General features: G+C 32.6%; 1 protein-coding gene across 4 annotated transcripts; it reads left to right on the top strand.

Annotated features, from left to right (window-relative positions):
- The first annotated feature begins 10 nt into the window (after positions 1-10).
- LOC106063743 (protein FAM50A-A-like) lies at positions 11-8654 on the top strand. 4 transcript variants are annotated; one of them, XM_013222196.2, is made up of 7 exons: positions 11-180; positions 3135-3336; positions 4206-4345; positions 5248-5425; positions 7406-7475; positions 7619-7721; positions 8117-8654. In XM_013222196.2, exons 2-7 carry the CDS (start codon positions 3144-3146, stop codon positions 8522-8524), a joined length of 1092 nt encoding a protein of 363 aa, XP_013077650.2. In that variant the 5' UTR covers positions 11-180; positions 3135-3143; the 3' UTR covers positions 8525-8654. The 4 variants fall into 4 exon arrangements, with proteins under 4 accessions (XP_013077650.2, XP_013077651.2, XP_013077649.2 ...); XM_013222197.2 differs by having other exon boundaries at positions 11-188; XM_013222195.2 differs by having other exon boundaries at positions 12-184.
- The last annotated feature ends 8934 nt before the right edge of the window (positions 8655-17588 follow it).

Genomic DNA, 17588 nt, shown 5'->3' with positions numbered 1-17588 from the left:
GAGTTAAAAATAAACTGCTTCCTAGTTCGTGAACTTTCTAGGTCTAGTAAATTTATCAACATTTTGTTTGATAATATTCTTAGGACGTTAGAATCATTAAGATTTCTGATTCTTTTTAATCATATAAACAGGTTAGGGTATAGATCTAGTAGACATCTACTCTAGTGTCACCCAGACTCAGTGAGTGAGTGAGTTTCTTCTTCAAAAAAAAACTCAAATTATTGACATGTCGTATCATAGTCGTATGAAATGAAATTTTGTTTTGAAAATATGATTATGATGATCTGATCTGACTGATCATCATGACATTCATGATCATGATGCTACTGCTAGTGCTACTTAGTACTAACTTAATTACTGCTACTACCACTGCTAGATCTACTGGATCTAGTATCATCTACTATCTAGCTCTAGTCAGTAAAAGCTATATTATATAATATAAATATTATATATATTATCTAGAGTGGTTAATTTAATCTGGACATTACATGAATAGTATTTTAGTTTTTAGGCTATTTCTCAGATTTTATCCCATTAAATTTCACATAAAAAAATAGATCTAAATTTAGTCCTCAACATTCTAGATCTAGAAACTAGTATTAGTTTATTAAGACAATTAAGTATAGACTAGACTAGTATATATCAAATTCAAATCAATTAAAGATCTATCTATAATCTAATTCTAGATTTCATTCTATGCATCTCTGTTCCTATTCTAGAAAATAGATCTAAGTGAAGTTACTAAGTCTAAGCCTAAATCTTAAGTATTAGACCTAGATCTACACTCTAGTGTATGATTAAAACAATAATTTGATTTTTCTACATTATCTGTTGCTTCTCTAGATCTATTACTAACTAAATCTAGATCTACATTAATACGAGTTTTTTTGCTTCATTATCTATATTAATAAACAAGAAAACTTCATTTTTATTATATTTTATAAGTATTTTATTACTACTTCCGGTAGAATTGATAGCAAAATGGCTACTTTCAATTTGGTGGTCATTTTGGCATTCATATACCAAGAGCCCCATCCAAAATAGCTTTATAATCACACGTGATTCTTATGTAGATATGGATACTACAAATTACTAACCAATATAAATAATTACAAAACAAAAATAAAAAAGTAATCATATCTGGAACACACCCTAATTTTGGAAACTTAAATAAAAAATATCTAGTAAACCAATCTTGTCAAATTAGGTATCAAAAGAATCGCCATTTTCTCCCCGACAAAATAATACTCTAATCTAGAAGATCGGTTAAAAAATAATGACGCTTTACGCACTTTTCCGACGGTAACCGGGGACGCGACCGAAACCATGAGGACCAGCTTTTAAACACACTTCCGGCGTACAAAAATAGCGATGTTGAAGTACCTAGTGAATTCAAACACTTGCTGTTTTTGTGGTCATTAAATCTTTATTTTGATATTTAATATGAAACTAGCGTGCTGTATTGCTGTATTACTATAATGTTTTTGTCCTTTTTTTCAATGATTCTGACCCAATTTTATTCCATTTAGCTTTTTTTTATGTAAGACCAGTTAGAAAAAAGAATTTCAAATGTTACCAGGATGACTTTACCTCTTCCTAGGGTTAAGACTATATTTTTTGGTTGGCTTAGTCTATGCTAATGAGCCCGGCAATATTTATTCTGTTTTTGGAGCTGATTTATTTGATTCATAAGCCAAGTTGTTTGATTCTATAAAAAAAAAATTAATAGGGTGTTTGTATTAAATTACGATTTTCTTACCAAAATTTACTACATAGAGATTTATAAAGAGAGAATATAGAGGATTCAGCTATTTAGGCAAGAATGGCTATCCTAGCCTGTACTAGACTACAAAAAATCATCTGTATTAGAAATTTATTAAATGAATAAAATAAACAAAAACACAAACATTCAACACACATCAAATCATGCAATCATAAAATATGTCTAAAAGTCGATGTAGAAGTCACTATCCCAGTGACCTAATTTTGGGTAGAATAAGTGAGTTCAAATTTTTATTTTTTGTGTTCATATTAATGCATAATTTGAAAACATAATGATTTCATGTGAGGGGCTATGTCTGGGTATCTTAAAATTTAGTTAATAATATTAATATAGAATTAAAATCTGAGTTTATTGATGCCAAAATATAGAGACTGTTTGAAATAAATTTTATGTTGTCTGGAATCAAATAATGTGTGTAAAATTTGTTTTAATTAAATGAAAACACATAGCCTCTTTGACCTTAAATATAATAACAAATATAGGTTAGGGGTACAAATATAAGTAGTCATCCTTATTCTCCTTAAACTAAAGAAGATTTTGATACTTCATTTTCTTTTCTATGTCAAACCTCTGTCAAATAATGCGCTGTCAAAGTCAGACTTTCACATTTTGGCCTTTAGATATTTGAATAGCATAATCTATATATCTAACCCTGAACATGTGGACTATATTCTAGAAAACTATAGAACTAGTAACTAGATCAAGATTATTGTCAGAATGTAAAGAAGGAGGTTATATCTACTTGATATTTAGGCTATAAAGAACCTTGGACCGTTTATTTGTGTTGCAATGACTTATATCCTAGGTATTTGCATATACTGTGCAGTTGTATTAGATACAAGATAATTCAGGTCCCTTCTTCTCAAAGCAACTAGAAATTAATTTTTTTTTTGGAGAAAAAAAAAGTCCACAAATAGATATGAAATGACTAGTTATTTACATAAAAAGCCACAGCCAAGTTTCTGTCACTAAAACAGTGTAGTCACCATAAGAGGCAATCGCCAACTGTCTGTTTATTTGTAAATAATCAAAGTCTACAATACCCTTATTTACATGGTGTCACTAACATGTTGCGTTCAATGTCCATCTTCTGTGGTGCATTACTAATCTAGGTACTTAACAGTATATGCAGTGGACAGACTCCTGTGAGAGATTAGACTGCAAGGTACTAAATAATCACCCCTTCCCTAACGCCCAAAGATCAGTTATTAAAATAAGCACAAAGAAAAACAGACAGAAACATTACAAATCCATTTAATCTAGATCTAAATCTTTTTTTTTTTTTTTTTTTATATATTTATTAGTTCATTCTTATTAATCAGTAGTTCCCATTTTTTAAATATATTTTCAGTTAAGAATTATGGCACACTATAAAGGAGCTGCTAAAGAGGCTGGAAGGGCCGCAACACTTTTGAAGAAAAGAGCCAAGGAGCAGGAAGAGGCAGAGGCAAAGAAAAAAAAAATTGAAGAAGAACTTGCCATTGGAAATATTCACAATAAGTTTGCTACTCACTATGACGCCATTGAACAATCTCTCAAGTCCAGCACTATTGGTAAATAAAAATGATATATCAGTTGATAAATTGCAAAGGGAAAAGATCGTCTCTCGAGACATAAAATTGTTTAAATTGTGATAAATGAATTAAAAGTTTTTATGGTCATAGATTACAAAAAAATTTAAATGAAATTAAATGATCTGTTATTTTATTTTTCAAATAAGATTTTTAAAAATTCTATTTATGATTGAATGGATTACATTTAATATCTTGAAATGAGACTTTTTAAAATGTATGCAACTTATAGATATAAATTTATTTACGCTGATCTTGATTGAGTTTATTATTTTGAAAAATGCTTTGATTTATTTCAAAAGATATTTTTACAAAGCTTATATCAACTCACTCTGTCTGTCTGGTAAAAAGTGTGTACACATTATTTCTCTCACACCCATTCTCGGATTAAGCTGAAACTTCACACAATTATTCATTGACATAGACAAGGCATGAATCAATAAAAGTAACCAATGAGGCAATTAATTCATTATTTTGTTTAATGACAAAAAGGGAAACTAAAACTTCTGTATTCACAGATATGGCTAAATTTGTTGAGTCTAGTCCCCTGAAATAATTGTTAATGCTATTTCTCCCTTATGCATTCTCAGATCAAGTAGATGCTTTAAATAATTATTTATTGTACAAAACATGAATCAATAAACAAAAATACTCAATTAGTCTATTAATTATTGGTAATTAAGTATTTTGTTTAAGATCCAATAAGGGAAATAACTTGTACATTATTGGTAGATATAGTTTTAAGGATGAAGTTCTTCCACTTTGGTTAAGTTTAAAAAAAAAAAAAAAAAAAGAAAAGGATTTTTTATATTTTTGCTTGTTAACTTATCTCTTTTGTTTGTTTATATCAGGTTTGGTTACTTTAAATGAGATGAAAGCTCGTCAAGAAAATGTGATCAAAGAAAGAGAACAGCAGCTGGCAAAGAAAAATGCAGAAGCTCGGCTTATAGAGAAAGCAAAAGAAGACAAAAAGAAAAAAGATCAACAGAAGGTTAGCTAAGTTTTTATCATCAAAGAGCTCAATTTATAAATAATACTTTTTTTTTTCATTTTACTTGTACATGCAAACCGATGTTCAGTTTTAGGGGATGTAATACATGGAAATTACTTCTGAATATTTAAGTACAGTATTTATTCCAGTGAGTGTATGAAGTATTTTGTGAGTGTCTATAGAAGTCTCTTAATTTTTTTTTTCTTTAGTTCCTATTGCATAAAGTTTTAGCTTATTATCATAAAGCACAGCAAACATTCTGACAATTAATAAATATGTATCAGAGAATACTGAACAATTCTGGAACAATGACTTGATAGCTAACTCTAGTTCTTTATACAATCTCGTATAAAGACTTTTCTGCATTGTTTACGTCATTGTTAGTATTTTCTTCAAGTTTCTTAAACATTTACCTTGACCTTCTTTTCTAATTCTAAATACTGATATTTCTTAATTAGTTGTATTTACATCAAGGTCATCCAGATTGTTCAGGCTACCAATATAGAAGTGACAAAATGACATGGTCAGCCCTTTTCTCTCAGCTTGCACACTAGCTCTCACTCTTTTGTAGCCTATACACTGAAGTGTGATAACTTTAAACTCTGCTAAATCATTGGTTTTCCTTGCTTATTCAGGCAACCTTTTTGTTGTTGGCTTACAGTAAGAAGTTGCTACTTATGTAAACATTAATGCATATTATCAGGCTAATATCAAGTATCATTGACTTGCCTAGAAACTTAAAAACTCATTTTCCTTTGTCATAATGACTGCCAATCTTTACCAGGATTGTTCCCTTCAAAGTATGTGTACCATAGGTTAAGAACCACTTTAGAGAATGAGGTGGGAGATTTTTTTTAGTGCACTCGCATATCACACACTGATATATTTTCATGTATTCACAGATAACAATGCTTTCTTTTGACATGGATGAAGAAGAGGAGGAGGCAGAGGCCAGTGTGGATAAAGAGCCAGACAAAGAAGCCTCGGACAATTCATATGATGCCGAAGACTTTAGAGAGGAGGTAAAAAGAGAAGAAACTGCAGAAGAGAGAAAAGAAAGAAAAAGAAAGAAAAGATTGGGTGTGTACACATTCAAATTAATTGATACATGTAATATAAGCTTTGTTTTTTTTTTTAAGTATTTTTTTTGTATTTTGCTTGTTTTACAAGTGGCACATGAACTTTAGATGTTAGACATGGGGTGTGGATTTTAGATGCTAGACTATCAGTGTGATACAAGTGGGGTGTGGATTTTAGATGCTAGACTATCACTTTGATACAAGTGGGGTGTGGATTTTAGATGCTAGACTATTACTTTGATACAAGTGGGGTGTGAATTTTAGATGTTAGACTATCAGTGTGATACAAGTGGGATGTGGATTTCAGATGATAGACTATCACTGTGATACAAGTGGGGTGTGAACTTTGATGTTAGACTATCACTGTGATACAAGTGGGGTGTGGATTTTAGATGCTAGACTATCACTGTGATACAAGTGGGGTGTGGATTTTAGATGCTAGACTATCACTTTGATACAAGTGGGGTGTGAAATTTAGATGCTAGACTATCACTGTGATACAAATGAGGTGTGGATTTTAGATGCTAGACTATCACTTTGATACAAGTTGGGTGTGGATTTTAGATGCTAGACTATCACTTTGATACAAGTGGGGTGTGAATTTTAGATGTTTGACTATCGCTGTGATACATGTGGGGTGTGAACTTTAGATGTTTGACTATCACTGTGATACAAGTGGGGTGTGAACTTTAGATGTTAGACTATCACTGTGATACATGTGGGGTGTGAACTTTAGATGTTAGACTATCACTGTGATACAAGTGGGGTGTGAACTTTAGATGTTTGACTATCGCTGTGATACATGTGGGGTGTGAACTTTAGATGTTTGACTATCACTGTGATACAAGTGGGGTGTGAACTTTAGATGTTAGACTATCACTGTGATACATGTGGGGTGTGAACTTTAGATGTTTGACTATCACTGTGATACAAGTGGGGTGTGAACTTTAGATGTTTGACTATCACTGTGATACAAGTGGGGTGTGAACTTTAGATGTTAGACTATCACTGTGATACAAGTGGGGTGTGAACTTTAGATGTTTGACTATCACTGTGATACAAGTGGGGTGTGAACTTTAGATGTTTGACTATCGCTGTGATACATGTGGGGTGTGAACTTTAGATGTTTGACTATCACTGTGATACAAGTGGGGTGTGAACTTTAGATGTTTGACTATCACTGTGATACAAGTGGGGTGTGAACTTTAGATGTTAGACTATCACTGTGATACAAGTGGGGTGTGAACTTTAGATGTTTGACTATCACTGTGATACAAGTGGGGTGTGAACTTTAGATGTTTGACTATGGCTGTGATACAAGTGGGGTGTGAACTTTAGATGTTTGACTATCGCTGTGATACATGTGGGGTGTGAACTTTAGATGTTTGACTATCGCTGTGATACATGTGGGGTGTGGACTAGTTCTTGGTGATGATGTCTGTCTCTTTTCTTGTCCAACTTGAACTTTTCTTGTCCAACTTGAACTTTTCTTGTCCAACTTGAACTTTTCTTGTCCAACTTGAACTATTCTTCTCAGTTTTTCTTTGACCTGCTTTCTATCTCTGATTCTGTGTTGGTGTAAATCTTGCAGATTTTATTATCTGGTTGTATTATGTAAAGTAGAATTGTTTGATCATTTATAAAATTACCTTTGTATAACACATTTTTCAAGAGATACCATATACCACTGTGGTCTAATATGAGATAGCATACTCTCATTACACTGTGGTCTGATTTCTTTTGGGACCTGTTCCCGTCTGGTCTTTGTAAGGCAATGCTTAACATCTTAGTAGCGTCACCAAGTCATATACATTTCTTTCCAGCATTGCCATATCTTCCAGGTTTCCATGTAGTCTTAGCTAGTCTCTGTCTTGTGTATATATTGATAGCATGCATTTATGTTTTTGGCTTGTAGTAAGAAGTTGCTTAAACAGATTCTTCTAATATAAAACAATTCATCTGTTTAATGTATGTGTAACAGGCATGAACCCAGAGGTGGACACAAGTTTTTTGCCAGATAGAGATAGAGATGAAGAAGAGAACCAACTCAGGTTTGTTGATATTTTAAAATTCTGGGTGTTGAATATGATTGTACAAAGTGATAGAACTCATATTTCATTTGAATTATTCTTAATTATTAAACATACAAATCTCACCAAATTGTATTAATGTTTTGTTACAAATGTGTTTGTAGAGAATTATTGCGCCAGGAATGGGTGGCTACACAAGAAAGAATCAAGAACGAGGAAATCACAATCACTTACAGTTACTGGGACGGCTCAGGACACAGGAGACAGGTCAATATAAAACAAGTTTTTATATACTTTTTTTTAGGCATTTTTTAAAACAGATAGATTACTATTATTTGTGTGACATTTTTTGGAAACTTTTTAAACATTGTTTACCTAGGTAGCTAGTTACAATGACCCATAGGTGAAATCCAGCATATGTGTAATTGCACAATAAAAACAAAACTGTAAAAAAAAACGTGTTTCTTTATTTGCAGTTTAATATTTTTATAGGGTTATGAAGATCATTTTGTAATTAGAAAAATTGCACATTGCTTTTTTTTTTTTTTACACCACTGACGTTGATTTGATTTAAGTTCCACGCTTTAAGACCAAAACAAATTCATTTCCTGTCATCTTGGTAGAGTCTATGTAGATTTAATGTTTTTTTTCTTCTTCTTCAGGCTAAAATGAAGAAAGGAAACACTGTTCAACAGTTTTTACAGAAATGTCTGGAAAGTTTGCGTAAGGAATTCAACGACTTGATGCCTGTCTCTGTTGATCAGTTAATGTATGTCAAGGAAGACCTCATCATTCCTCATCACTACTCTTTCTATGACTTCATCGTGACCAAGGCTAGGGGGAAAAGTGGACCCCTGTTTGATTTTGACGCCCATGATGACATTCGTATTGTCAATGATGCCAAAGTGGAGAAAAGTGAATCTCACGCAGGGAAAGTCTGCCTAAGGAGCTGGTATGAGCGTAATAAACACATTTTCCCTGCTAGTAGATGGGAGCCATATGACCCAGAGAAAAGTTGGGACAATTATACAATATCTGATAGAAATGCTGTTAGAATTACAGTCAAATAGACTCGGTCATCATCTCTGGAGTTTTGTTTGTTTGAATTTTATGACAAAATCTTCAATGACTTTCAACTAAAAATCATAATTCTGAACTCCTTATGGGTATTTCAATACAATATTAAAGTCCTCCAACAAATCTAAGTGTTAGTTTATTCTGTGGCAGCTGTTGCTAGTGATTGTTAGACTATCTGATTGAAATTGTAGTACTGTTACAAATGAAATCATTTCTTTTTTCATAATAGACTTTTAGAAGACTAAAATGAATACTTTTTTTGTTCATAAAAATTTCTGCATTTAGTGATGCAATTAAATTTTGAACAAGTTTATTACAAAAATATTAAGAAACTTGATCCTCTCATCAAAGTTATCTGTTAATTTGTTTAAATGTAATTTATTTTAAAGAGCTTGTTTGTTGCAAACAAAAAATTGATAAATGCTAACACTAGATTATAGCTCAAGAGACACACAAGTTTGTACACTTTGTTTTATTTGGGCAAGCTTTTGACAAAGTTGGATTTCAACTCCTTGTAGTCTGCAATGAGCTAAACAAAACAACTAAATGACTCAACAATATTCAACTAAGAACACAAAGTTTTGTGTTACAGACCAGCAAATATCAAACCATGGAGCAGTATCTAGTAGCCAAACATCAAACAGCAAGGATTGAACAAGCAGTAGTAAGTACAAATAGACAAAACAACTGAAACATAACGACTGTACATGGTGATAGCAATCTTAGTGGTCTTAAATAGTTGTTTTTTTTTACCTAGCATCCTCAACCATGATTTGTTTATTCAAGCTAACCCATGATGACAACAGAAAGCATCAAAGCTTGGAAACGGTGAAGAGTACAATTACAAATGTATTTCCATCACCAACAGTGTGTCTAGTGTAAATTGAATATAACCAACACTAATTCATTAATCTGAAACTAGTTTACAATGAAATGATTGCAGGCTGTAACAGATATGAAGCAAATAGATAAATATATATAGTGATAAGTAATACATCACCATTTAACACTTAACTAAAATGACTTGCTAACTTCCCTAACAGAGTACCAAGCAACACTTGTGTAGAAACTAGGGATGCTATCACTCTCACAACTATTGTAGAAATGAAACAAACATGGCATGTTTCAATGATCAAGTTATAAACATTACTGATTCCAGAAATAGGTTTCTGCTAGCAACATTGATTGATAAGGGCAATGGGATGGCACAAATCACAATTCTAACATTAGTTGTTTTTTTTAGTTTGCTCTGGTTCGGACTGTAGAAGTTACATCTTGTTTCACTGCTGCAGTGAGAAACAACTTGAAATACCAGTCACCATATTTGAACATTCTGCCACAGTTTTTAAAACAGTGCCAGTGCAACAGTTACTTCAACTTCATTTATTGACTTAAAGGTAAGTTCAAATGAACAACACATCTCTACCAAGTCATTAGGCTGCCACATTTCTTGACGCCATCCACATGTACAAAATTGAACACCAAACTTAACACATAGGTGACATGTCAACTAAATAGGTGACAGTAAATGTCACATAAATGAATAACACAAAAATATTTTGGGACAAAATACATGACAAGTCATTGAATTTGATAATAAACATATTCATACAAGTCTTATCACAAGTTAAAAATATATTTCATAAATTAAAAGCAAGGGAAACTCACAAGGCTGGCCAATAATGAATATTTTGTGGTACTTAGTTGTATTACAGAACACCAAGTGTATTCAATGAACCATGAGGTAAGTGTTGGCCGACTGCTGCTTCTCTCAGTGGTGTATGCCTTAAGGCCGGAGCTGTAGGTTTGCACAGCATGGCTGTTTAAAATAATCCATTTGTTTTCTGATATAAAAAAAAAAAGCTAAGGAACAAATGTATTTTCACATTTCACAACTGTGTGTTGTTTGTCTGACAACAGAACAATAAATAATCATTAATTATGAACTTCTACCCCCCCCCCCCCCCCGCCTCATTCAGGCAATTAGTAGCTCTTTATTAGACATTCACTTTTTGAAAGAAATTCAACATTTTAAAAAAAAAATTTTTGTTTAAAAAAAAAAAAGGCATTTGGACAAGAGAAACAGAAATTAAAAAAAAAAAGTGAAATTGTGAATAAGTTCTAAGCAGTTAGGATTCAACTTTGAATGTTTTTCTTTAATTGACTATATTCAATGACTATATTAAAGGGTTCAATGGTCAAGAACAAAATGCTGATCATAGTAGAACACATTTGTGTGTCAGTGCTTTTTTTTTTTTAAACTATAAAATATTTCCCCAGTGATAATTCTATTAAGGTATATGTAAAAAAAGGAAAGAATATCAATATATTCATTGTACAAGTACAATCAAATGCGCCAGCAAATAAATTTTCATGTAGCAAATTCAATTCAGCAGCCAGAACAATAATAATTAGAGAAAGAGTGAAAGTAGAGGAACTATGTGTGACATGAAAACATCAAACTAGTGGTCACTTGTTAGGCTGTTATTTATTTCCACTTGTGTTGTTTTCTTAACTGAATGAATCTAATTTGAGACTCATGAAAAAAATTCCTAATGCACAAGTTTTGGATATTAATGTTGAGAAATATTTTCAGAACAATTTGATGTCAAGTCATTTCTAAATGTGTCAAACATTTGACAGAATCTCATACATTGCAAGTTGTTGTTGGAGACTTGTTTAAGTGTAATATCACTAAGGCATTGCAGCAAACAATAAGATCATCATTCAGACACTCAAAGCCTAATCAATTTATACACAAAACTATGCAGTCAAAATCAGTTTTCATTCAAGATCTACCAAAAGTTCATTTCAATACATGCATACAACTTTTCAAAATCTGAAATCTTTTTACTCTGTTGCTTAGAATTATATTTTGTGAATTCACAAATGAAAAGATATTGATCCTAATTCTGATTAAGTCAGTAACACTGATGTATCATGACACTAGGAACATAATTTAGAGTGAATCAACTTGAGGAATTTAGTCACACAATCCAGCAGAATGAACTCTGCCTCTTGTCCCTATTCCTAATTTTATCATTTGATGAGTGGAAACAAAATTCTTAGAAAAAGAATAGAGATATAAGAAAGATATTTATAAAGAAAAAAAATGGTACTTGTTAAGTCTTGACTGATGAAAATGAGGATGATTTTCTTTAGCAATCATGAAGTAAACATAAGTTAACTGTTTACACATTCTGAATGACTACAAAGCAGATTAAGTTGGTGCTAGACAAAAGTTATACAACTTCATGATTTTGTGGTCCTTCAAATCATGTAAACAAAGACAATATGAATGTAATCCAATGGCTACTAAGCATGGAAGAAGTACTAAAGACTAAATGTCACAAGAAGAGCTTAAAAACAATTTTGCTTTGGACAAATTCTTTCCCTAACAATTTCTGTGAAAATAATGCAGGCAAGGATTGAAAGAAGACAAAATGAGTTTTATAACCAACACTACAGCTAAACCCTGGCCTGGTCAGGTTGAAAGTGCTTTCAGTTGCTGTCATGATGCTCCCACTGCTCTCCCTAGCTTATCTGCAACTCTATGTATGAATACCAGGTTAAAAGCTTTATCCGCCAATATGTTAATGTGTGGATTTAAAGACTTAGCTTTAAAACCAAGTAACTGGGTTAGTTAGTGGCTTGATGGTATGTATACAACCATAATGAACCAGCATTAGTGTACTAAAGGCCTAAAGGCAATGTTACAACAATGTAACGCCACATTTAAGTTTGAACTAAAATTGGACCCAACCCAAATGACTAACACCAATAAAAGTTTGCAGTACATTACAATAAGCTATGGTCAAAGTCTGGCATGAAACTAAGGTGATAGCATCATCTCATCTTCCACTAGCTATGAGAGGAGTCACACACATTTATACAAAGTAAGACAGTGTTCAATGACTAGCTTGTAGTACAGAATTCTTCTACTATCAACAAATGTTTGGAAAGAGAAAACTGTACCGGGTACTATCCAAGGCTACCTGATGACATTTGTGTAGAGAAACAAATGTATAAAATGTATTCTATTACCAACTTATACATAATATTTTCACTTTGAAATTTCTGTCCAAAATGGACAATATAATTATTGAAGGCAGTGGTACCACACAGTTGAAAAATATGGGAGGCAAAATAAATTAGAATCAAGGACTGAATATATTTCTCTACTGCTAAGCTCACCCGCTTGTCACTAGTATACTTCAATAGAACTTGAGAGCAGAAATTACAATTGAACTCTCAAGATTCTTAATAAATGAAAGAAGATCTGTATGTTGTGTACACAGTGAAGAGCCAGACATATAAGAATACACACATCTACACACAAAAATTGTTTCCTAGTTAGGAACTGGCCATGTACATGAACACCATTGTCAAGTGGATGGGGAGAATCTAATGGTAAACACTAAACAGACAAAGATACATAAGTTAGTTCAAGTGTTAAGGCTGTAGTTCATGCACAAATGTTTGAGCGTCAAAAGAAGATAGACTCCATACATTTGGATATATATATACATACACTCTTGGCATGGCACAGACTCAATACTGTTTGATCAACAAACAAAAAGAGTCATTAGAAAGAAATGTTCATCATATTTAAACTGAATCTTAAAACACACTTATAATAATCATTGCACATGATTGAAGTGTATGCAAGCCTGGTAAAAGTCAATCAGGCAGACATATATGTGTATATGTAGTAGGGGTGCACCGGATAGTCCCTCCGGCTCCGGCTTCTGCCGAATATCCGGCATTTTTTACTATCCGGTGCTATTCGGCTCCGGTCGGATATCACTACCGGATAGTAAACCGGATAGTAAAAAATACACCTATTTAATATGCATAAAGTGGACCTCGTTCCATTACTGTCTGTTATAGAATGTATTAATGCTTATATGAAAACAAAATAATGTGCTTAAAAATAGAGCCATTATGAATATGCACCAAACTTCGTTTATTATAAAGACAAGGCGTGTTAATAACTTAATATAAATAGAGATGAAACTTTACATCATAAATGCGCTTTACATACAGAGCAGCAATGGCTGGCACTTTTTTCAATTTGTCTTGACCTTTGAGTAAGTGAGTTAACATGTTAAAATGCTACATTCCTTGACTACGTCATGCTGACCAGACGTCTGTCTAGCTGAGCGGGTATATCTCCAGAGGTAGAGATGAACAACTCCCACCCCCTTTTATTTGTTTAGTCCATCACATTGAGTTTTTTATGGGTGGGTAACCACAAGTTAAATACGATGGACGTAAGTTTAATGTCAGCGTATTGACACTCTCTAGTGGTCACACCTTTCGAGGGAACTGAGTTTGTTTACTTAGTAGTTAATCTTTATTAGGGGGGGGGGGGGCTGGACTACAAGAGCCACACCTCTAATGTAACCAGGTATATTTCTAGATGAACAACTCCCTTCCCATTTTATTTGTTTAGCCCATCACATTGAGTTCATTGATTGACAGGTGACCCCAAGTCAGATACGATGGACGTAAGCACTCTCTAGAGGTCACACGAGGGAACTAGGTTTGTTATTGGGGGGGGGGGGGGGGTGGACTAGACTTTACATTATAAATTCGTATTACATACGTAGCAGCGATGTCTGGCACATTTTAAAAGCTTGTCTTGACCTTTGAGTGGTCTTGTAAACATATTCCTTAACTTAAAAATATTCCTTAACTACATCACGCTACATCACGCTGATAATCTGTCTAGATGTGCGAGTATATATCCAGAGGTAGAGATGAGCACCCCCACCTCCTTTTGTTTGTTTAGTCCATAACATTGAGTTCACGGATAGGCAGCTGACCACATTAAGCCAGATGTCAACGTGTTGACACTTTCTAGAGGTCACATCTTATGAGGGAACTGAGTTTGTTTACTACATTCTACTTTACAAAACATACGCACACACCATCTCATGTTACAAAGATTAGTTTATGATAAGCATATCTGTAAAAAAAAATGCTGTTCATTTTAATTTATCAATCAGTGATAGAGTTTAAAGTAAGAAAGTAAATAACAAAATAATATGAATATAGGTATGTTATATAGAAGATTTGCAAAAACTTTAGTAAAACGAGCTGTTTGAGTCATGTAGGTATCCGGCTCCGGCCGAATATCTAATTGTACTATCCGGTTATATCCGGCTCCGGCCGGATATCAAAAAGTACTATCCGGTGCACCCCTAATATGTAGCCAATAACTGACTATCAAGCTAACATCTTTACATATATTAGTCAAGTCAAAGTCATTCTGGTAACAGCCTTAAAAATATACATCATGAATCCATGTTAAAACCAGTCAGACAAAAGGCTTAAACATGTATATTTACAAAACATTAAAGCCAACTAGTCACTAGGCTAACATGTAACATATAAAATACAGGAAAAAAAATGCCAATCTGGCCAAAGCACAATATGTTTCAAATTGAAATCAAGACTAGTTAAAAGCAAGCAGGCACTCTGTGAAGTCTACAGACCAGCCGTCATATTGCACATGACATCTCACCACCATCTTGTAACTACAAATTAAATTTGTCTTTCATCAACTGAAATCAAGTTACAGAAGGTAAGCCAAGAAATATACAGACTTCCAGTCCAAAAGTTTTCTTTCATTTTTGTCATAAGGTAAGCCAAGAAATATACAGACTTCCAGTCCAAAAGTTTTCTTTCATTTTTGTCATATGGACAAGTGGGGAAACAAAATTCTATTAGCTCTTAAAGAACAACAAATTGATAGTAACAAAATCTGGCGCCAAATAACCAACAACTATTTCTTGTTCACAGCTTCAGCTGAAAGAGCTTACAAAACCAAAACAAGACATTTGACTGCCAATACATTTGACAAGATTATTTGAAAAGCAAAGAATAACTTAAACAGTATACACAAAAGTTACAGCCTGACAGGTGTTAATACCTGGTCAGAAATCATTGTTTTGAAGTAAATAGAACAAGTTCATTCTAGCAGTGTTGAATGTTGACACCTCTTTGATAACAACATTTTTGTTATTAACTACAAGAAAGTAAAGAATAAACTGAAATATTAATAATGCTCTTGTTTTATAATATTTTCTATCTTTAAAAACAACAAATGTGTGATTGAATGGCACATCATCTCAAAAGTAAACCTGTTTATGTGGCCAGTACATTGACTAAACTCTCTATCAGAAAAAGGTAAACCCTGATTAGTCCAATCCATGAACACTCAAAAAACTTGAAGGGAAATAATCCACTAAATTTGTAAATGTTAGGTTTCATAATGACTCTAAAAAATGTTGCTTGATACACAGAATAATTGTAAGAATCAAAATGTCAAACTAAAGAAAGCTTGAATTCAATGTGTATACAAAAATGTATTGTTATTATAGAAGAAAAAAGTCAAAAAATTGATGAATAAATTTTGATTTCAATTAAAAGAGAATATTAAAAACATATTTAAAAAAATGCAACTGAATTAAAGTTCATAGTGAGTTGAAAAGTGAAATGAACAAAAAATCGGAGCTAAAAAAATAGTAAACAAAAAGCTAAAATAAAAGACAAAGAAATCTGAGAAAATAAATAAATAAACAATTGTGATACATCTTCAATGTTAAAATTACTATATTGAATATTTACTGGTATTGAAAAACACTACTGATTTTAGGTAAGCAATACTGTGAGGCAGCTTTGGTTGGATTTATCAACTTAGTTCTACCTTGAGATCAGATTATAATGGTAATACAATTAGACTTACACTTACTGTTGACTTTTTAAAATGTGTTGCTTTGATGCTAGATTTTTCTAATGTATGTCAAGGAAGCTAAGCAAGACAGGTGCTAAACAGGGCTCGAATTTAGTTCTAAGCCAATCTGCCATCTCAGGACTTTAATTACCTAAACAGACTGAATGGAAGAAGCCAGACAGAATATGACTGCCTTTCTAAATCTATATATCCATCAGATATACTGGATATCTACTACCAAAAAGGTCCAGAGCAATATCTATGGTCATATCAAAGTATTTTAACTGACACTAAGGCTATCTTAAAAATCTTAAAAGAATGTAAGTTGATTTAAAATGCTAATTTAATCATGTGACCAGATTTTCATATCTGAACTTCCTTAACTTTATTCCAAGAGATTTCATGAAAGAATAGTGTCAGGTCTGGACACTTCATAACTTTTGTATTCTAAAGAACAAGTGTTTAGCTAATGAACTAGGACAGACTGGAAAGTGACTGAAGAAATTACAGAGGATTCTCACTATATGTGCAAAACGATCTAATGCTATACTGAAAATTTCCTCCAATCTCTTAGCACTTTCAACAGTGGATGTTGTTGTCTTTGCAAGAGAACCTTATTATGTGGTTTAATCAAGTTCATGTCATCTATCTATCAGTCTGATTCCTTGATTTGATTTATTTTCCTAATTGACTCAGGAGAGATAAATTACATTAGCATCGTTGAATCAAATACTGAGCTATGCACACATTTTTCAGTCTGGAAGCCTTCAAACTTAACAACAAAACAATATTTAAAACTAAATAACCACCTTAGTGCACCATGAAAGAATTCACAGGATTGATTCATCATCTTTGAGTATTTGGAATAGAAAAGAGCTAAAAACAAAAAAAAAGTCACAGTAAACAAATTCTTAATTCAATCATTTGCAATAGAAATAGTTTTGTGTATGTCAGTGACATACAAGAGCAGAACTCTTCTTGAAAAGGAAATATTTACTCAAGCAACATTTGAAAAGTAGGTTTAAACCATAGACTTATATATTATATCTAGACTGGAAACCGGAAATAAATTCTTATCTGTGACTGATCGATTCACAGACCTATACATATATAGATTTTATGCACTAGATGGAAATAATTCATGTTGATTTAAATCATCTTATGTACATTTAAATAGATTGATTACCTAGAACTTTCTTGATTATGTATCTAAAAATTGCAAAATAATAATTATGAGACTCTTTTTTTTTTGATGTTCAAGTACTAGACCTAGATCTAAAAATTAAATTATATGTTACGTAGGTTAGGGTTTAAAA

This window comes from Biomphalaria glabrata, chromosome 3 (genome assembly GCF_947242115.1).
Source record: "Biomphalaria glabrata chromosome 3, xgBioGlab47.1, whole genome shotgun sequence".
NCBI classification, from domain to species: Eukaryota; Metazoa; Mollusca; class Gastropoda; family Planorbidae; genus Biomphalaria; species Biomphalaria glabrata.
The sequence above is the reverse complement of the archived record's forward strand: the minus strand, read 5'-3'. Positions and strand labels throughout refer to the sequence as shown.